The 21980-nt window shown below is 37.6% G+C and overlaps 1 protein-coding gene across 1 annotated transcript in view; it reads right to left on the bottom strand.

Annotated features, from left to right (window-relative positions):
* Positions 1-9248, bottom strand: part of ANGPT1 (angiopoietin 1) — a 154067-nt gene extending 144819 nt beyond the window's left edge. The window contains exon 1 of the mRNA XM_002199107.7: positions 8500-9248. Coding sequence (XP_002199143.6) covers positions 8500-8796 — 297 coding nt within the window. The 5' untranslated portion in view covers positions 8797-9248. The remainder of the gene's footprint in view (positions 1-8499) is intronic.
* Positions 9249-21980: the final 12732 nt, after the last annotated feature.

A 21980-nucleotide genomic window follows, 5' to 3' on the forward strand; every position in this document is an offset into this window, starting at 1 on the left:
AGGTCAGTTTGAGAACAACAGATTGGCAGCAGGTACACTAGGATAAAACAAGAGAATGGATTTAAGAAACAACACTTAAAACCAGATTTCTAAGTATCTTAACACCAAACACTCCAAAGATCAAAATGCATATATGTGTGCAGACGCTCATACACCAGACTGAGTTGTTGAAGGGAAAGAAATTCTACAGACTTCCTAGAGAGTTTTTTATCATCCAATTTTTACTCATAGATCTTCTACACAGATTTTCCAACTGCAACATTTTACATGGACTTTCAGTCTATTTCTCTCTTCTTTAAGGAAGGATTAGTAACACAGATCATATGATTCATCACATACTATCATATATCAAACCTTTAAAGTACCTCTCCTAAAGACACACCTATTCCACCATGAAACTATCATAGTTCTCTTACTCTTGCCCCTTTTCTTATTGTTTCCTTTTCTTTTCTTTTTTAATTTCTCCTCCTAGAAGCTAGTAAAGGAAGTATAAGAAATGTCCTTCAATCAGTTAGCTCCATGGACTTGAATACATATTTTCTATATTACTTCCTCTGAGTAATTACAGCATTATCTTAAACATTATCTTTTTTTGTGGGTTTATTCTATTTAAATATGAAAGCAAATAATTTACGTAGTGTAACCTGAACATCCTTCTAGCTGACCCTGTACCTGTCTTGCTTTGACCATCTGCATCATATATGTGTGCAGTGCTGAATGTAACTCACTGTTAGGCCTTATTTAGACAAGAAAGTTATGCTAGTTTGATTTGCGCCAGTTTTAAACAGGGATAATTAAACTGGTGCAAGTCCCAGATTAGAATTCTTACCCTAGTTGAGAAGTGACTTACACTGTCTTAGATTAACCCGATTCCTAACTAAAGCAATGAAAAGTGACTCTTGATCTTTGTGCAAAAATATTAATGAGAACGCAGTGCAAATGTGCAACAATTTATGGCATTTCTAAGTTACCCTTCCAAGTAAATATTCACTACCCTGGTGTTTCATAACACTGTCTAAAATATGCACATGTGGTTGCAGAAAAATAACCTTGTCTTAAGTACAGCTTGTTTCATAAAAAAAAGTTTTTCTATGAAATATGAAGCTATTTCAATTTCCTTTTCCTGATCAAACTTCAACCTCTTAACAAGAGAGGAAATTCTTTTGCTACTGGGAAGCCTTTTACACCAGGGCTGTTTATTCAAGACACTTGAGCTACTGGTGTTAAAGATGTGTTCACAGCAAACTTAAACCATGATACTGATTCTAGAAGGTCCTCATTTATTAGCTCTTCCTTGTGGTAAAAAAAGACAATAAGACTGAACTAAGCTAAACCGTAAATTGAGATGAATACAAGTAGACAGTTAAGTATCTTCACCTTTCAGATTTTGCTTGCAATAGGTCATGCAAATGACCCCAGTTTTGATAACAACAAGTTAATCCAAAATTTTTGTTAATTTTGTCAAATTAAAAACATTAATTGCAAATTAATTAACATTTAATTTTGTTAATTTATAAAAATAAACATTAGCACTGAATAACAAGGTATTCCTCACTGGTCATGAGAATCCGTACAAGACTCAGTCTCTTGCAGATGGACACAGATTGGAGCAACAGCTGCTTGATGGGTTTTAAAAACCCTGCAAGAATGAGGACTATTCTGACTGTGAGCAGGACACAAATAACCCATTTGGCCAACTGCAGCCTTCGATATTCTTGACTTTATAGATGTATATTCATTGTATTTATATGCTTATTTTTTATGAACTACTTTAGTTACTTTCCTTTGTTACTTTTCTTATAGTTACTTTATAGTTACTTTCCTTCCAAAAGATTTTTAATTTAACCATTTTCTGTAAATATTGAAAACATTATTATAATAAATACATTGTTAAGGCACAAAATACTTTCCACAAGAAAGACTCCAAAAGCAACACAAAAAAAATAACATATTAAGCCTCCCAACAGCCTAGTAAAATTGAGTAGTAGTGCTATGTCTGTATTAGAAAAGGGAAACTGGAAGACTTAAAGTTTACAATTTCCTAGCAATCACAAGTGAAGTCCATACTACAGGCATGGACAGAAGTAAAGCTTAAATCCATCACACTTAACTGAGGCATTTAAATCAGGAAGTGAGCTGCTCAGGATTTTCCTGGGGTCAGTGAAGAGAAACAGGGACTTCCACTGAACAGTTTAGACAGCTGAGTCTTCCTCTGGCCTTGCTACTGTCTATTGACACAGCACTATGAGATTCCCCACAGCAAATAAAAAACTATTTGGGTAACTGGCATTCTCCTGGAGAAGCTGGCAGCCAGTGACTTAGACAGGTGCAGTCTTTGCTGGGTTAAAAACTGGATCTAAGACTGGGCTCAGGGTGTGATAGTGAATGGTGCTACTTCCAGCTGGTGGCCAGTCACTCTTGCGGTCCCCAAGGTCCAGTATTGGGGTCAACCCTATTTAATGACTTTTTAAATGAACTGGATGAGAGGATCGAGTGTATCCTCACTAAGTTCACAGATTGCACTAACTTGGGTGAGAGTGTTGATCTGCTGGAGTGTGGGAAGTTTCTGCAGAGGGATCTGGACAGGCTGGATCTATGGACCAAGGCCAGCTGTATGAGATTAAACAAGGCCAAGTGCTGGGTCCTGCCCTTGGGTCAAAACAAACCCCTGCAGTGGGAACAGTGGCTGGAAAGCTGCCCACTGCCAAAGGACCTGGGGGTGCTGGTTGACAGCTGCTGAATGTGAGACAGTGCATGCCCAGGAGGCCAAGAAGGCCAATAGCATCCTGGCCTGGATCAGAAATAGGGTGGCAAACAGAATCAGGGGCACTGTACGGGGCACTAGTGAAGCCACACCTTGAATGCTGTGTCCAGTTTCAGGCCATTCAATTCAAGAAGGACAGTGAGTGGTTGGAGCAGGTCCAGAGAAGGGCAACAAAGCTGGTTTATAAAAAAGAGTTTAAAGGCAAGTTGTATGAGGAGCAGCTGAAGGAACTGAGGTTGTTTAGTGTGGAAAAAAGGAGGCTAAAGGGGACCTTATCATTCTCTACAACTATGTGAAAGGAGGTTGTAGTGAGGTGGAGGTTGGCCTCTTCTCCCGAGCAGCAAGTGACAGGACAAGAGGAAATGGCCTCAAGCTGTGCCAGGGAAGGTTCAGGTTGGATGTCAGGGAAAAAATTCTTCATTAAAAGGGTGGTTAAGCATGAGAACAGGCTGCCCAGGGAGTTGGTGGAGTCACTGTCCAGGAAGGTGTTCAAGAAATGACTGGATGTAACACTTAGTGCAATGATTTAGTTAACATGGTGATGTTTGGTTCAAAGGTTGAACTTGATCTTGGAAGACTTTTTCAACCTTAATGATCCTGTGATTCCATACTTCTAAATTTGGGATGATGCAGGCCTGACATACCCAATCTCATTACTTTTCCCCCAGTGGTGGCATTTTTTTCCCCCAGGACACACAGCACTGTGGAGTAGGTTGCTTGGTGGAATGGGAACAATGAGTTCTCAGCACCCTGTATATATTTACTGTATATCAGTTTCATTTAGAAAAGCTCTCAGTGCTCCAAATGAGATCTCCCACTGGGCATCTCAGTTGGACAATTCTGATGACTAATAGATGTAATATTTTATTGTTACCAGAAATTTCCTAATTACGGTTGTCATCACTGTAAATAAACACATTCAGTTCCTACTGAACATTATGATAAAGCCTTCCCTCCAAGCATGGGAAATATTTTTTTAAGTAATTTGCTACCAAATGTGGCAACATGTGAAACTGTCCTTCAGTCTAATTCCCTGATTCTTCTGCTTCTAAAAAAAAAAAAAACTTAATTGCCAAATAAATTATTCTCCAATAATGTAAAATTTTCAGGCATTTCCACATTTGAAGTATTGCCTCTTTCTTGTGGGTGCATCAGAATATTCCAAGGACTTGAGCAATTTGACTAACAAAGCTTTGAAAAGCAGGCATGTTTTTGGCCAATAGATTTTTGGGGGAATATAAGCAATTTTGGATTTATACACAAACGTTAATTTTCTTGGAGCCAGTTTATTTCCATTAAGCTATTTTTACTCCTTAAATTTGGATTTTATACATATATACTTGCTTATTGAGTAGTACACTAAGAAATCCCACTAATTTGTATTCCACCCTTTATTTCACAACATTTGTGGGAACTGCACTTCAAATATCACTAGGATGAGGCTCTCCTTTGGATACGAGAATTCATTGACTTCAAAGCAGAAGGGAGCACCCAGATTAATGAGCAGTCTCTGTGTCTAAAAATTAAATACAGGTTTGAGCTGGATGCCAAATAGTGCCCAGTTTTGGATGCAACTTTCTCACTGGTTTTTTTTTTAGCTCTGGTCTACCTTGAGAAAGCAAAGATTTACTGGGAAGCTATTCTTTACACAGCTCTGTTGGTAATGCTCATACATGCAGAATAGCAGATTCTAAATCCAGAATACAGGGACCACCTTTTGTTTGTGAGAGTTTTCAGGAGTTCATCATGCATCTCCTGGTTGCATTTAACATCCAAATATCATGTGAACTTTCAGATCACATGTAACATTGCAACATAATATGAAATGAAACATAATTATAAATAAAATGGAACTTTTAACATTTCTTGTGATAGTTCAACTCCTGAAAATTGGTTTCTTAATATGAAAAAATTTTCACACACACACAGTGACCATCTTCGTATTTATATGAACATAAATTTGCCTGATAGGACATGATTACAGCTCTTTACATCTGTACTGCTCAAGATAGGCTCTGTCACATTTCCACTCAGCTTACTGTGTCATAATTCCACTCTGCTTCACAGCAAGAGTGACAGGTAAGGGATTTTCCCATCTTCAGCAAACCATATAAAATCTAAGGCAAAAATCAGCTATTATATTTTATTGCAGAAAACAGTAGATAAGCCCTGATGGTAAAGACAGCACAAAGGGGCAGACTTTCAGTGGAGCCACAGCACACAGCGACAGATACTGGTCTTTCCATTTTTTTCTACATAATGGATGGCCTCCTTGAAACCTAGATCCCTTACCTGTTTAAAACTTAGGTGGGCACTTGTGTTGTTACTGTTGCAAAATAAGGAAGTCAACAAAAACCACAAAAATAATTTAGTATATTTATTCTAAGAATGAACTTTTGACTATCAAATGGTCATAAATATCCCAGAAAAACTGTTCATAATTTCTTTCTTTAATGATTGAATCAAGACAGTAATTTCATACTTCCTCGGTTGTAGCTGGTAAATAACAGCACGGGCACTTTGAAGGGAGAGGAAGCAAGTCGAAGTTGTCTTTTTTTTTTTTTTTTTTTTATCTATCTACCTTCTTGTAATACTTGTATGTGTTAGCTTCTAATAATATACTTTTATTGCTTTTATGGTACACTGCTTATATAATGAGAGAGAAGAAAAGAAGCAGTGGATCATGTAAAACTCACTCATTACTGTTATAACAATTATTACCACCATTTAGATGTCAGGAAAACTATATAGAACACTCATCTATGGAGCTATCCTGAATGTATGCTGGGTCCATCAATACTGTAAGCTCAGCAAGCCAACAGCAACTTCCTAAGCAAGAAATGATGATAACATTTCATGTAACTCCTCTTTGGCAATACTTAGACACTGCAACTAAATACCAAAGAGTGTCACGTGAGCCAGTCAGTAACTGCAAGAAAGAAAATGTGATGAACTGTTTGTTTTGAACTATCAGTATAAACATATTGCAGAAATGAAATCCAAGCTTAAACAATGGGGAAAGCTATCCGGTATTAAAATAAACAGTTCTAGGAAAATCTCTAAAAATGTTTACCAAGTCATCTTCTTCCGCAAAGTTTCTGTGCAGAGCATTTTGCCATGTCCCTGGTTTGTCAACCAACCCCAGTTACACTGATTATAGATATGCAAATTATAGTGGACAAGGCTGGGCCTTAATTGCCTATAATTGGCTCCCCAAGCAAGGGCATTTTTATCCACAATCAAGCTTGTAAATCATCAAAGAAGCAATTTTGCATTAAGAAAAACAAAAATTACTTTTTTACAGAAAAGTATTCTTGTTTTGCTTCTAAAAATCTGATAGTTTGGATATTAAATAACAATTTTAAATTAAAATTTAAGCAAGCCATAATTCTTTCAAAATTTCACAGTAAGTATTTTTCAAATATCACAGGGGAGCATTTGTGCTCAGAAAATAATTCACTTTGCCAAACACTGGCTATGTAATTTTTTATTGAAAGTTATATATATTACCTGAAGTAATAAACATAATTCCTTTATGTATGTAAGACTATTTCTAAAATTCTTAAACATTATTTCTGATTATAAGTATTTTCTTCCAGTGAAAGACCTGCAACAGTTAATTATACTTTAATTTATTCACAGCAGGTGCATTGTAAAATGCTGCCTAGCGTAGAAAGTTTAGGGGAAAAATAAATGCAGAGTATAAAAATGAGATGTGAGATACCTACATAATATATTCATTACACTTGAGAATTATGCAGGTTTTGAAAGGAAATGAGTTGTGGCTGAGATGCTTTGTAGTGGCAACAGCAACAAAGCAAATTCAGTATTCAGAGATGCTATAAAGGAGCTGCATCAGCCTCATTTGTTCAGAGTGAGACATGGTCCTTCACACAGAGAAACAGGTCCTTTCATTCCAAGAACTGACACATGGGGATACATGCATAATCCCAGTTTTATGCTAACCCCTGGGAGCAAGGCACTGGGGGCTGGGAGGGAAAGGAGGGGGGGAATAGTTCTGCCCTCAGCCAGTTTTACTACCATTCCAGAAGAAAACAGTCATAATATAAACCCCTTTCACTGGGCTTCCTACCTGTTTAATCACTTCCCTCCAAAGTGTGAGAGGACTAACCCTCAGACATTCACACTCCAGAGACTCATATTTCCTCATGATCACTGTGAAACAGTGATCTTAGTTCAGTCTCTAGTGGACAAACACAGAATAAGTTAAGTCTTAGAAGCATGATTCAGCAGGCAATTTCCTCAAGTAAAATCATATGTGTATAAAAACAGAAAACAACTTTCCTCTTTTTAGTGCTTGTCTCAGCCTGCCAAGGCACAATAAAATAATTTCTTTTCCTCTACATAAAACATCCGCTTATTTCCAGCCCTATATTCCCCAAGGCAGATCAAGACATTAAAAAATGAGAGAAGTAGTCTGAAAATTAAATGCTTGGTTATATTTTCTGCATAGAATCTCTTCTCTCTTGCTATGGCCAGATATGCAAGAGAACAAATAATTTATCAAAAACTCTATAAATTCAAGTAGAGTTAGGTGGGTGAGGGACCTGTATAAGCTTTTTAGCATATTTATGTCATATGTAGTGTGTGGATGAAAGAAAACTTGTAAATGAGATAGGTTAGCAGCAACTGTGCTAATATGAAATTTCAGCCCTCCTAGTAGAGTCTTCATTAGAGTTTTATTGATGTTCATTCTTAGTATGAACTTCAGTTGGAGTTAAACCCTGTATCTCTTGAATAGGTACATACAGAAGTTTTCTTGTACCAGATTAAATGACTAGTTCCATCACTCAGTTGTGCAATTTTCTAAGTTTTGCCAGGTCAAAATGGCAGCATGTGAATGGGAATATCACACACAGCTATATACAGACTGTTTATTTATTTTAACTGGTCAGCTACTCCAAACCATTTTCTTTACAAAGGTATGAACAATATCTGTGCAAGACATGTAATTTTACACACGTAAGTAATTATGCTAAGGTAACTAGAACTGCTCATATGAGTGAAATGATTCACATATTTAAGCCTTTCAGACCCAAACTTCATAAAAATAATTACTTCTATTAAACTACTGCAACACCTTGAAACCCATTTTCCCCTTTCTAGGAAAGAATGCACATATATAAACACAAATTGAAGCAGACTGTCAAGACCAGTGTATTCAACATGGCTAAAAATGTTCACTGTGAAGTTTTAGAAGTGTGAATGTCTATATATTTTCCTTTTTTTTTCTAGCAACCAGAGAGGTAGAATAGTACTGCAGGACCTGTTTATGGAGGAACAATGATATTCTTAACCCAGTGCCCTTAAATGCTAATTTTTTTAAGAGCTCCCTTTTGCTGTTACAGTACCAGGTATCCTGCATGACATCTGAGCTGAATCTATGAACTATAAGTAGATCCTATAAGAACTTAGTATGCTCTGTCAGTAGAGTCTCTGGAGGATTTCTGTGTCCTCCGACTCACACGCATCCATACTTTCTTGAAAAAAAAACCTTGAGAAGTCACATCTTTCAGTGAAGTGAAGAAAATCCAGCTCTCAAAAGCAATGTCACTAACAAGGGTGCACTCTGGCTAAAAGATTTCTTTCCTACACAGCCAAGAACTGTATCAATCCTTATTACTTCTGTCCTCATAGAAACTAAGAAAAACTTTGAACAGCATAAACATTCCCCAAAAAGTCATTTAGTGAGAAACAAAAAAAGAAGCACTTACTTTTTGCAGCCACTGAGTGTAATTTTCCATCACATGTTCCAGATGTTGCAGTTTCTGGGAAGAGAAATCCTGTTCCACGTGAGGAGCATCTCTCTGAAGAGCATTTGTGTTGTACTGGTCTGTTGTGCTTTCACGACAGTTCCCGTCCTGTTCCGGCAGAATGAAAGTATAGGTGCACTGCCCGTGCTGAACCCGGTTAAATCTTCTCCCACTGCCTTCTGAACCCCGGCGCTGGTTAGAACAGCCTACAAGAGCAAGAATCATTGCCAGGAAAGCAAAGGAAAAGAAAACTGACATGTTATTTTTACTTTCCTTTCCTGCTTTAAGAAAAACTTTTTCTTCCTCTTTCTTTAAATTTGTTCTTAATTTCCCTTAAAGTCTTTGGAAAAAAGAGCGGAGCAGCACACTTTAACAATCAAGCTTGGATAAACTGGGTTTTTTTAATTTCACTGTGAGGATAGCTTCCTTAGTTAAAATTGGGAATATTTATTGCATAGTAGCTAAGATTTATTGTTTCCTCTCTGTTACAGTCCAGCATGTAGCTTGCTTTAGTCAGCTGCATATGCATATCCCAGTCTCTTTCCCCTACACTATCTGCTGCAGAACTGCTATTTTCTCTCAGGCTTCAGTGAGTTTTATTAAGGTTGCACTTTCAAGCCAAGCTGGAAGCAAGCAGCCTTTCACAAGACGACTTGACAGGAATGCGTGTATGAGTGCGCCCCTATGCTAAGGATGGCTGATGGCTCAGTACAGAGGGATCATCTTACAAACTGGCTGGATGCATGACCTCAATCATGCATGTCTGCCCAGCCCCTGCTGCACACAACTGCTGGGGGCTTTGGGTGAATTCACGTAAGTTTAATAAGTCAGTCCACCTTAATACACTTCATATGTTCGCACTGACCTATTAAAATGTAGATAAAGTGTAGAAGTTTGTTGTAATCCCTCTGTAAATATACAAAGCAGTGAAATTAAAAATACTTTCAGTTCTGCTCTGCACTGTATCTATTAAAGAATTCTAGGTCGGGCTTATGACACTTACAGGAAAAAAAAGTTAAGTTTAACCCTCACTAGGTTTATCTAATTTTCTAAGATTGTTGTGTTTCTTTAACAGTTTTCAGAGAGCTGTTTTACATCTTATGTTGAAATTAGAGTTGCCAAATAGCAACGGCAAAAGGCAGCTCAGAAGGATAATAATTTTCTCTGTTAGGTATCTAAATGAAGGTAACTACTTAAAAAACAGTGAGAGCTGGTGACTGAATTATTCCAGATTATCTTCTGTACCACTGCATAGTTATCACTTGCATAACACCAATTTGCAAATCTCTTTGGTTTATACAGGCACCCTATGTTACATGCAGAAACTTCCTATGGGGCAACTTCCTCAGAATAAGGCTGTGGTAATTGCTTAAGAAACTATCTTAAATTGTCTTATATCTTTGGTAGACAAATAAAAAATGTACAGATTACAAACAGGACTGGAATATTCATTAAATTCAGAGGAATTTGGATCTGAGTTCCTGCACTAATATCTGTTGTTGTTAAATAAATATCAGCCAAAACTAATGTAGAGCACTTTGCACAATATTTCCCATGAAAGTAAGTAATCTTCTAAATAGTGATAGTGCATCACTAAAAAAAACATCAAGGAGACTTATTTGCACAAATACGGAGTGCAAACAACTTCAGTGCTCGTGTGATTGTGACCTGTACCACAACTACCATGTCATTCTAAAAGACCTGCCTGAAATATTTAGCCAGGCATCTGTCCTGTTTCTATGAAAGCTATTCCTACTCAAACTGCAAAACATCTTGCATCTGGAAAGAAATCACTGCATTTGAACCAATAAAAAATATTCCCTACAATAAAATAGAAAAAAAATGAGAAATTCATGTTGCTCTAAATTTTTTATATATCCAGCATATAGAGAGAGGAAAAAAAAGGGAAAAATACAAAGCAAAATGCAAAACATCAATGCTACTGTTGCTTTGAGCAAAATCAGAATATCCTTCCACCTCTGAACTGTTCAGGCCAACATAGCGCTTGTTTTTCTGCTTCTGAAAACCCTCTTACTTTGTTTTCTTCCTCGCATACAGGATTTCTCATAACTCACCATCAGCACCAGAACTAATGCTGTTGTGTTTTTTCACACTGGCTTTGCAATTATTGTGAAACGTATTTCTGAGGTATTTGCTCATCTAAGATCAGAGATGAAAAAGGAAGAGAACTGTAGGATCAGACAAGGAAATGAAGGGCTAGCAAAAAAGCAGCTATTCTCTAAGGCAAAGCAAAAATACCAGAGCAAAAACATGGCAACAATACTTGCTTTTCTTGTAAGTAAAAAAGAGTACTTTATGAAAGGGCCTCAGAGCAGCTGAAAGAGGGATAGCAAAGGTGGGTGTACAAAGGCTTCCTAGATTTTTAGTTGATATTTTCAAATATGAACACACATTTAGACAAATGCCTCATTCATTTTCTGCAGAGCATTTAAGCATCAGATTTATTCACATGCAAATGTGGAAAAATGAGATTGCAAATTTACAATTGGTGTTTTTCAGATGAGGATTTCACAGAAGAGCTGGCTCACTTTGTTGCTGTTACCGGCCCCTTCCTGCTGGCTTGAGGTGGCTTTTCCTTCCCCTTCTGTCCCCTTCTTCCTGAGGGATAACAGCCATCAAGACATTTAAGAACCATGCAGGGTTACCAGGTGTCTTTGACATTTGCTTGTTTGTCTCCATCTTAGCTCCCCACCACAGCACCGGCCCCTCAGACCCCCTACCCCAGGCCCCGAAAAGATGGATCAGGGGCAATGTGCAATTTTCAGGTGTTGCTGCAGGGAGATGTGGCAGAGCCATGGAGCAGCCAGAGCATGTCCTACCAGCACTCTGCACTAAGGCTTCTTTACCGAAGAGAATCAACTGCCCCACCCACGCACTGCCCACATCTGACCTGATGCAGTAGTGCCTCTGAGACATCTTGTGTGTCCAAACACGTGGGGTCTCACACAGAGCCAGGGAAAGGGTGGCAGGAGTCTGCTGGAAGCCCAGGAAACATTCTGTCACTCCTAGTTTGCAGCCTTTCTAGCCCACTGGGAGGCACAGAAAGGGACTCATGAATTGTGATGGGATGCCCTTAAATATTTTCAAGGGCTCCTTGAAGTGTCAGCACCTGTGTTGGCTACACAGAAACTCAGCAAGCTTTAGGGCTGCTCTGGCTGACCACAGAGTTGCTGCTCTGGCTGACCACCGTGGTCCCTAACTAGAATCACAGACATTCCCAGTCCTGTAACACAGGGACCAGCAAGGTCAGTTTGCTGTTTCCCCAGACACACAGCAAAATCATGTTGATAAACACACTGAAGCAAGCAGGCCAGGTTCAGTTTACACTCCTCCCTGACACACTCATGGTTCCCTGCCTACATAGGCAGCAGTGTAACAACCAATACTGAAAGAAATATTTTCTCCAGATCTACAGATTATTCCATTTTATTCCACATTGCAATTTTATAAGGAATTCCATTTTATCTAAGGACAACAGACTCAGAAATAAGAAGCGTTTTTGTTTTCTAAAGTTCTTATTCCTATTGTGTTTTCTTTTTCTTGTCGTAAGCCTTGCTTTTCTTTTTGCTCTTCTTTTCTTTTCAAAAATCTTGCTCAAGAGTTTCAGTGGTTTGATTCTTATACCTGATTTGATAAATGTACTGTTTATTATTCCAGTACCACGTGGTCTATGTGACATGTCCTAGCTTTGCAAGAGCTGTAAATTTCAGCAAGATGAGGAAAAACTAGTTCTCACAGTTCAGTCAAAGTCACTGTGGGTATTTCTGCAGGATCTTACATTATATCCTACAGATAAAATCTAAATTATTTGCCCAGGATTGCGCAGTTGTTCAACCAGAAACTGAGTAGGGATGTGTTTAAAATGTTCTTTATTTTCCTAAGACCACTTCCTCCATCACAATTATTAGTTTCATGTTCCTTGAACTTTTCATTCTGTGTAACAGGGAAGGGATGGATCCAGAGGCTTCCTTCCCAGACCATGCAAAGTCTCAAATGCATAATTTATTTAGTAGCTATGTAAAATACTGTAGCTCACTATGTAATCAATCTGACAAGGCAAAATAAATGAGAATTCAACATCCAGATAAAGGTTACATTCACATGATATTGGTTCCTACATATCTAGAATTAATGTAATTTAGTGGCTTTTACCAATATATATGCATGCTCATAGTTCAATTATAAATTATTGGAAAACAAAATCTATTTCTCTCTCTTTACATTTCTGCTGAAATACATGTTATTGCTGCAGATGAGTTGCACTAAGGTTGCATCATGCCACACGCAGTACTTGGAATTACTCCAACTCAGCTTCCTTGGTGTGTATGGGAAATCAGTGCAGAGTGGCTTCTGAGTATAGCTATAATGAGCAAGATTTTCTCTCTCAGTAAACCAATAGTAGAGCATAAAACCATTTATTCTTATTGTAGCACATTCCAAAGAACCTCATTCCACATATAAAAATTCTAGCAAATAAAATGAGATCTTAAGTCTCATAACCCTGACTTGTTATGTGCTAATGCTTCTCCAGTTACTTTGTGAAGATGGCCCCATTTATTCATAGGATACAATACCTGTATGCTTTCTTTCCTTGCTCTCCAGGGAACAAGCAAGTAATCATCTCAGATAAATTCTTCTTCAGGACTAAAGCTTGCGTACTCACATGAACATAATTAAGGCATGATCCCACATCATGCTGCTTGCCAGATTCTTCCTTCAAAGGAACACAGTGATGGGTGCTCAGTCACGCCACAGGCCAGCCCAGCTCTCCCAGGATTTGATTTCACACCTGAGAACAAGTAAATAGCTCTGAGCATTAACAGAGTGGCAAAAAACAGCTTTTAGAAGAAGATGGTGGTTTACAGAACATCTGAGTTATGGTTTATGCTGCACAACCTGTCCAAATTTTGTCTCACACAGAAGGTTTATTGGAGTCTTTCCAGTATTATGGCAGATAAGAGAGGTAAATGTTTCCTAAAAACTTTTTTCTTGATGTGGGAAAATCAAGCTGTTCTTACATTCATAAGCAATCTGTGAGCTTATGCATGTAGAGACAAAGCATATAGATTACTTCTGATGAACTTGCTCTCATTCCCTGGGAAAGGAGGGAATGTTACAAGCATCCTATTGTTATCTGTTTAGGGTAAGATTTGTCCCTTATTTTCAAAATTTCTGGATACTTGAGTTATTTTCAAAGACCAACTCCAACACTATCAAAGAAGATAGAGTATATATTACACAGTAATGGAACACATTGAGTATGATATTTCTGTTTCAAAGGATAAAAATACATGTCTTAATCAAAATGCCTGCTGAAAAGATCAACAGCAATCTTCCCCTGTAAAGCCTAGAAACAACCAAAAAACCTGCCTGATTTTAAAAGAAAGACATTTTGTATGCCTACAGGCATTCCAGCCCTATCATCTGAAAGTGCCTTCTGTTGCAAATTAATTGAAAGTGCAGTTTGGTGGAAATTATTTATCAGCAGTGTTGTTTAGTTGAATGATTTATTTATTCTGTGAATTATCTCTGCATCATAATGCTCACCAGGGAAATTACAGGGGACAAACAGCAATCTATTGGTGTGTTACCTTCAGCTCCTGACTCAATTTAACATGTAGCCTCAAGTGCAGTGCTACTTGCATGTTCTTGAGGTCACAAAACAGGAACCACAATAGCGAGATTTGCCTAAGAAAGGAATAATTGCAGTCCCTTAGTCAAGTGTAAATAAGAAAGATTATTCCAAATACTGGTAAAAGTTGAACATTTAATAACAAAAAAAAAAAAAAAAACCAAAAACAAAAACAAAAACACTGAGGCTTCTTCAAACTCTATGGACTGGCAAATTTTCTTTCCTTTGGAGTCTTAACTCAAATTCTTAAGATTAGAGCCTTCTTTCCTAATGGAAACCAATATTCTGATTCAGGTGCTTAAAAAGCCTTGTTTCTGAGGAGAATTAGCTACATAATTGTTAGAGACACAGGACAAAATATTGGCTGCAAAATCTCTTACATTTTCCAAAGAAGAAATAGGAGATCTACCCACTCTTCCTGAGCAGGATGCTCTTGTGAGCTCAATATTTCTTCTGTATCAGAAAGGTTTTTCCTCATAGGCCTCTTTATAGCCCAGATCTTTCACCTCAGCAGCTGCAGCAAAGAGGGAGATGATGCCACTGACAAGGATGGTCAGAGCATTTGGAGGTGAGCCCCAGATATAAATCCTTCTACTGCCTGGTATGGAGAGACCTGGCATGGTCCTTTTGGGTTTGCGTATTCATAGCAAAACATGAATTCTTATTCTGATTTCTTCTGCTGGTTGAGACACATTAGCCAGACTCTCAATCAACTTTAATGTCACCAACTGCAAAATTCAGTCTTTGCTGTTCTACGACATATTTAAAATTGAAATGTAAAACATTCTCCTTCACATAGAAATAGACATAAACCCAGGTCAGTTTGCAGTATTTAAGTCCAACAAGAATTTAACTATTTGGCTAAAGTACATTTAGAAAGAATATAGACCTACTAATTCAAATGTAGATAGGTTTTTCTGATTAAGATTGATTTTCCTAAAATTTTTACCTAGAACAGACTTAGATAAAATAATTCACAGGACTAGAATTTTATTGGCTATAATGCTGTGGTAGAAGTTATGAACATCAACGTTTTCCCTTGAGATTTTGTGGAGCTCTGATTAACTTCTACACACTTTTTGAAAAAAGCCTGCAAATCAAAGGGACTAGAAAAAAATGGCCTGGAAGATATGTAATCCATACGCAAAGAGACAAAGACAAAAAAAGCTTCAGAGAATTCACCAAGTCTTCATTTTACAAGTTTCTGTGAAAAGTCTGGTATTATCACTTTCCTAGAACAATCATAACACATCTTCTGCATTCAGTCAAAAGAAGGATGAAACTCGTCCTTTAAAAAGCTAATAGTTAATTATGTTGGTGAAATACCAATCTTTTGATTTAGCTGTAAAGTGGGAAAACAGTTTACAGTTTAAATCTTTACAGTTTAGGATTGCTGTTCTTGTTCGAGTCCAACTTTAGAACAGTTGTTCTAGATGTCTATTTAAAAGGAGAATGTGACAAATGTAATGATGTTTCCAAAATGTATTTCATTTTAAATGTGACATTGAGTCCTAAGTGTGAGCATCTTTTTGGATTAATGTTTTATTTTTCATTAATGGCAACATTCAACTCCATGTGTTCTTTCAGCGTTCATCCAACTTAACTTTTTGGCCAAAGTTTGACTATAACAGGAGAAGAAGAGGCCAATAGTAATGATATTACCCACTGCAACCAGCCCAGTTTTCCAGCATCCAGAATCACCTCACTGGTTCTTGTTCTAGAGAGGACAAATAGTATGAAAAGAAGCAGAGAGCAGAACATGAACAGTAGAAATGTTTTTGACACAGAAAATAGCAAGATTTATAACATAGGCAACCTAGCTTGTAAGCTACAGCATTCTATGCTTAGAGGAAACACTTTAAATGCAGTAAATGGAACAAACCCAAAACCAATGCCAATATTCTTCTAAAACCTGGTGAAAGACAACATAAAATTAATTGCATTTCAGTTGAAACTATAGGAAATATAAGCTCACCATGGCTATGTCAACCTATCACAGGTCTGACAAGCTCAGATTTTGCAAAATATAAATCCTTAAAATCTTACTGTTTTCTCTGAAAGAGAGTCAGAATGTCCAGTTCTTTCTACTACAGGACAAATAGATTATATATTTGTATTACTACATGCATTTTCAGGAATTAACTCAAATATTGATGGAATACTTTGATAGCAAGACTGCCATATTAGACTTCCATCTAGGTCCTTGCAGTCCCTAAAACCATGGCAGCTTCCTTACATTCAGTCTATTTATTCACTCATTCCCAGCAACTAGGAGTTTATGTACTGGGTGATAGATATAGCAGAGAAAAAGGCAGGAATAAGCCACAAGGAATCTGAGGTATAAGACGTAAATAAACAGCAGTGCAGCCATGGAAAGGCACAGAGAGACAGTCTGAAATTAAGAATTGCAAGCATTTCTTATTTAAGAAGGTCATTTATAAATAAATTATATCTTATATTTTATAGTGTACTTTCCTCCCCACACCTATTATTTATTTTTGCAAACAGCTTCAGGTTTCACATTCCGTATGTGTATACGAGGCAGACCTGGCTTTCTGAGCAACATTCTGGCAGCATCCCCATAGTACCAAAATTCATCATTAACTAACTAGAAACCTCAATCAACTGGTCAAAATTATTTTAAGAGACCAATCAGCCTCTTCCCAATTGTACATGTAATTTTTAATTAGGAAACAAGAAGCCAGACAATGCAAATAAAGAGCAGTGAGGTAAGAGGCTAGCTATGGTTTGTGAGCAGCTTTCTGTGGAACTGCAGCAGCAAGGCACGCCAGCTGCACCGCACTAAATAGCCTCCCTGCATCCAAGTGTCACACGTCTTGGATGAAATAGAGGATGCACTCATCCTATACTTAGACAGCAAGCTGTCATAATTTTATGTGGGAGAAACATTTCTCAAAAATTGGCTCTGATTAATTGGCCTGTTAGACTCGAGGCATTAATAGAAGTCAGAGGCAGTATTTTTGAACAAAGTTGGAAAACACAGATAGGAATCCATGTCCTGAGGACTCGGGTATTCCTAGTACTGAGGCACAGGCATTGTACTGCATATCTCTAAGCAGCCCTCTGGTGCAGATGTCCCCATGTCACACGGCAGTCACAGGGAAGGAGTGCTACCTTCCCCTCAGAGATCTTTTCTAGCCCTTTTGTACAACCTGCTCTGGTACATAAGCCTAGCGCTGGGTGTAAAACTCACTCTGCAGGATGCTGTAGGATTGTGGTTCCCTGTAGAAAGCAGTCAGAGACACACTGTTTGAGAATGGCACGTGTAGCATATGGCTGGAATATAGGTCCCATGCTTCCACCTAACACTAAGGATCTCAAAATGCCCAATCACTATAGACATAAAAATGAAGATAATGGAATTACAAATATCTTTGGTTTCATCTATTGCAAATCATTATATAAATGCTGTAGCAAATGTATTGAATACAAACGTAAGTATAATGAGATTTGCAGCCAGTTCTTCAGCCACTTCTGCGAACACAGGACAGTGTAGGACCTGTGATACCCCAGCAATACTTCTTCTGCTGTTGTATTCCTTGGAAAAACAGCTCTGAAAATGAGCACCAGAGCCTGGACTGTGTCCTCAGGAACATGTGTGCTTAGGCACCAGGTCACTGGAGCACCAGTAGCCTGAGAGCTTCATTGCAGCTCATATTATATGAATAGAACACAGAATGGGTTGAAGTACAATATTTTAAAATGAACGTTTTTTTCTCTGTGTACAATACTTACTGTACATCTCACATACATTAACCCACAGTACTCAAATGACCCACTGCCTCCAATAGCATTTAACTCAAAGATGAACTCTTAATTCACTTTGGTCATCATAAAGCCATCAGCACACTACTAGGCATTTAACTACTGTATGCCAATAAAAATGTTGTTTAAACTGTTAACTGCCTGTTTAAAGCAGTAATTAATCCCCAGGATCAACACCTTCGAAATTACTGCCACAGGGCATAGATAAATATTAACCTTGGCTCTTGGGGAATGTTGGGCTCATGACCTGGAAAGGGATCACTCTTGGTAGTTTAGGGTTTTCTCCCCTGGTTTGCCATTGAGATGTATAATTCGTAGAAGAAAGAAAATGTCAAAACCACTATTCTATTTTTAGCATCCTTAATTAGCCTTCTTACTCAGAATGTGGAGTTTTCTAACTGCAACTTTCTCTGCATATTTCCTGTGAAATAATTAAACCCCATCCTTTGGAAAAGGTAAAAATTATCTTGGTGAAATGATGAAGAATGGGTGGGAAACGACATGAGGAAATTAACGTTTTTTCTTCTAAAAGGATGACCATCCCTCTCCTGTTTGGAGACTGTGCTCAGCAGATGCCCACTGAACATTTATCAGCCATGCATGACCAGGTAGGTCCCAGAGCAAGAGCCAAGTTTATGGCACTGAGCTAATCTGAGTTGTAACTGCTGGAACAAGAGGAGGCAGAGAAGAAGCACAGTAAACAGGAGAGAATATAGGTCTGTATCCAAGTATTACTATTGGTAAAGTGCTTTACATCCCTTGTGTAAAAGGTAAAAAAAAACAAAAGCAGGTGTTTATATAACGTCCTGTATTCAGTTATTTCAGTAATTTGTACAACACTGTTATTGTGCTTTATAAAAAGTACCATCTGGCCAATAATATTTTTATATGGAAAATCATTATTTTAAAACAAGTGGCTAAATGAGGACAAATTTAGCCATCAAAATTCTGAGTACATCTTTGAAGATGCAAACCAGATCCAAGCAAACCAGGCTCTATGGAATTTTTATGCATGATACAATTTTGCTCCTTACAATCTGACGTGTATAAAACAAATATCCTGTACACAGATTTTTCATCTGTCCTAGCTACACACATCCAAGTCAGAAGAACTCAGACTTGGATGTGTGTAGCTGGGACAGATGAACTCAGGTTCCCTTCATGCCCTGCATGACATGACACTCTATAAGTGTCTGGGACCACTAATAAGGGATGAAGTGCAGAGTGCAGTGACATCTGATGTGTTCTGCCTACTCCACCCTTGATTTATCTGCTCCTGCAAGTTCTCTATGGGTCATTTGCTATTTTTAAATAATTATTTTTCTAAATATGGAACCATCACTCTCAGTGCTGCCATAGGCAATAAGCAAGGATAAACTCACCATTCCTCAAATATACTTTAAGGTAGCTGGACATGGAAACCAAGGCTGTGCATCTGAAGGCACCCTCTGTGCACCCCTCTGGAGGCACAGAGGGAGGCTGTCAGGCTTTGTCTAGTACAGCAGAAGCAGACAGTAAGGTCTATGGGAACTGAGGAATGCTGGGGAAGTTGTAGTGTCATTATTATTTTGCCATCATACTGTTTTTCTTGCTTTTTTGAATTAAATTGCACATACCATTTATGTTCTGCTGGGGCTTGTCAATTTGTGAGGTATAAGCATCAGGAGGTGCCACTTTCTCTACCCTGTGCTGTTCATTAGAGAAAGAAAACCCATATGACTCCTCCAAAATTTCTGTAGCAGGGACTAACAATTTATATTTTGAAAGTTGTTTTGTGCTTTCCATTTTCATCCTACCAAGCATTCAACAGCATAAGAAAAGTCTTGAAGATTTGAATGGGAATATAAGCAAATATAATTCAGAGCAGAAGTGATGTTAAATACTCTAAAGCAAGGCAATTTCTCAATTAATAAATGTGAAGGAAACAAGACATCATCATATTTACTATTTTCATTAAATTAAAATCCTTAAGATCATCTCAGTCTCTCTGTTTTCTGCAACACTTTCAAAGTTAAAACTTCTTTTCCTCAGCCTTTCTCAGTGTACCTTTCTGCCATAGCATTTTCCAGAACCAGGTCCTATGAAGTCTATCATTCCTAAAAGTGCAGGGCCTCAGAAGAAAGTGGAATCTAAAACTGTAAGAAGCACAGGAATATTTGCTTACAGAGTCTTAACAGAGTCTGTAAATACTCTGAGGAGTATTAGAGGAAGTCTAAAATACTTACTCTAATACTTTTTATCACAGTTTTTTTTAATTATTACATGATTAAAACATTTAGCTGAGGATATCATGCATAGAAGAGAAGTGGCTTCACTGTTGCATCAGAGATTAAACAAAACCAAGAATATTTGAGCTCAGTAGACAGATCAGTACTGATGGAAAGATTTCAGCTTCAAAGTGCAGTCTTCTTTATTGACACGATGTAAAAGACTCAGTTCAGACTGTGATCCACATAATTTACATAAAGTCAACCATATGGTATCCAGACAGCTATCGAGCTGCTCTGAGGCACTTTTCAGTCAAACCATAGTGATGCAAGGTGCTTGAGCAGCAAGCTTGAAGCTGCCTCTACTAAATGGTTTAGAATGCCCTGACAACACAGGCTGCTGCAAATAATAGGATCTTCCTCTGTACTCTGACAAAATTTCATGACAATTCAAGATCTTGTCCACTTGACTAATGTGTTGCATGAACATTGCCCAAGATATCTAATTATCTACTAAAGATCATGGGTGATAAAGGTCTTCAAGTGCAATGGAGCTCATAAGAAAAATATCATCTTTTCGGGGAAAGAAGCTGGTTGCTTGTGTTTAAATGGAAAGTACCTTACATGTTTCTAAGTCCAGATGGAAATAACATTTCTCTAAAAAGTATTTAAGCACCATAAATACATGGCCTTTTTCTTAGTTTTTTGGTTTTATTTTCATTAGGTTGTGGATTTTTTGTTAGTTGTCTCAGCGCTTTTGTTTGTTTGTTTGTTTGTTTGTTTGTTACACCTTAAAACCTACTTATTTGTCAAAAGTCCTGTGCAAAGGCTACTTATATGTCACAAAGGCAGGAGACAAGTATTATGATTCCCTAGTCTAAACAACACTCTGATGATGTGGAACATGCCTTAAGAAATGAGAAAGAAACAACTAGGGGAAAGGAAATATAACTAGGCTGTGATTTTGCGATAGGTTCTATTATAATTAACTAGTGTATTTTCATATACATAAATATTTCCTCAGATGAGCGAAAAATAGGAGTGTTAGATGAAATTGGAGGTTAGGAAGCTACTGGGAAGTCAGGGTGAGATTCATGTCTACTGTCCCATTGGTGGGAGACTTCTGATGGTGGGGATTTATAACAGGAGAAAAGGGTTTTTGGAAGTATGTTGCCTGCGCATATCAGCATATCTATATGCAGAGGAATCTTATAGCAAAGTAGTTCTCATTAATGTTAAACCACTACTGCCCTTTTTTTTCTGAAAAGTTAAAAGAAAACTGAAGTGAGAAATGCTGCTTGTGAGTAGTTCGGCCTCGAAAAAAAACTATGTGTTTTGTTGTACAAGAGTCTACTTTAACTCTTTTCTAAGCAATAAACATAGAAGTTTTGAGCTAAATTGATTATGATGGAAAAATCATTATTTAAATCCAAATCTCTTCAGCTTTATGCTACTGCTCTATATTTAGGCACTGCTTTGATTTTGCTGTGTTACTAACCAAAGAAAAGGACAAAGATCACCCATGATGGGACCTCTTACACAGATTCTACTACTAGTAAAAAAAAGTTATTAAATAGTTAAAAAAAGATAAAGGTAGGTAAGCTGTATTCAAGCAGATACAAAATTGAACAAGATACTCATACAATATCTTTCATGTTCATGTAAGATTTAAGGGATGCAGTGGAGGCATATTTATAATTTTACTTTGGAAAAAAAAAAACCACAAAATTAAATCCCTTCTAGGATATCCATCCTTGTAGGAGAGGCTACTTCATAAAACATTATTTTCAGTTCAC

The sequence above is a fragment of the Taeniopygia guttata genome, chromosome 2 (genome assembly GCF_048771995.1).
Source record: "Taeniopygia guttata chromosome 2, bTaeGut7.mat, whole genome shotgun sequence".
Taxonomy (NCBI): Eukaryota; Metazoa; Chordata; class Aves; order Passeriformes; family Estrildidae; genus Taeniopygia; species Taeniopygia guttata.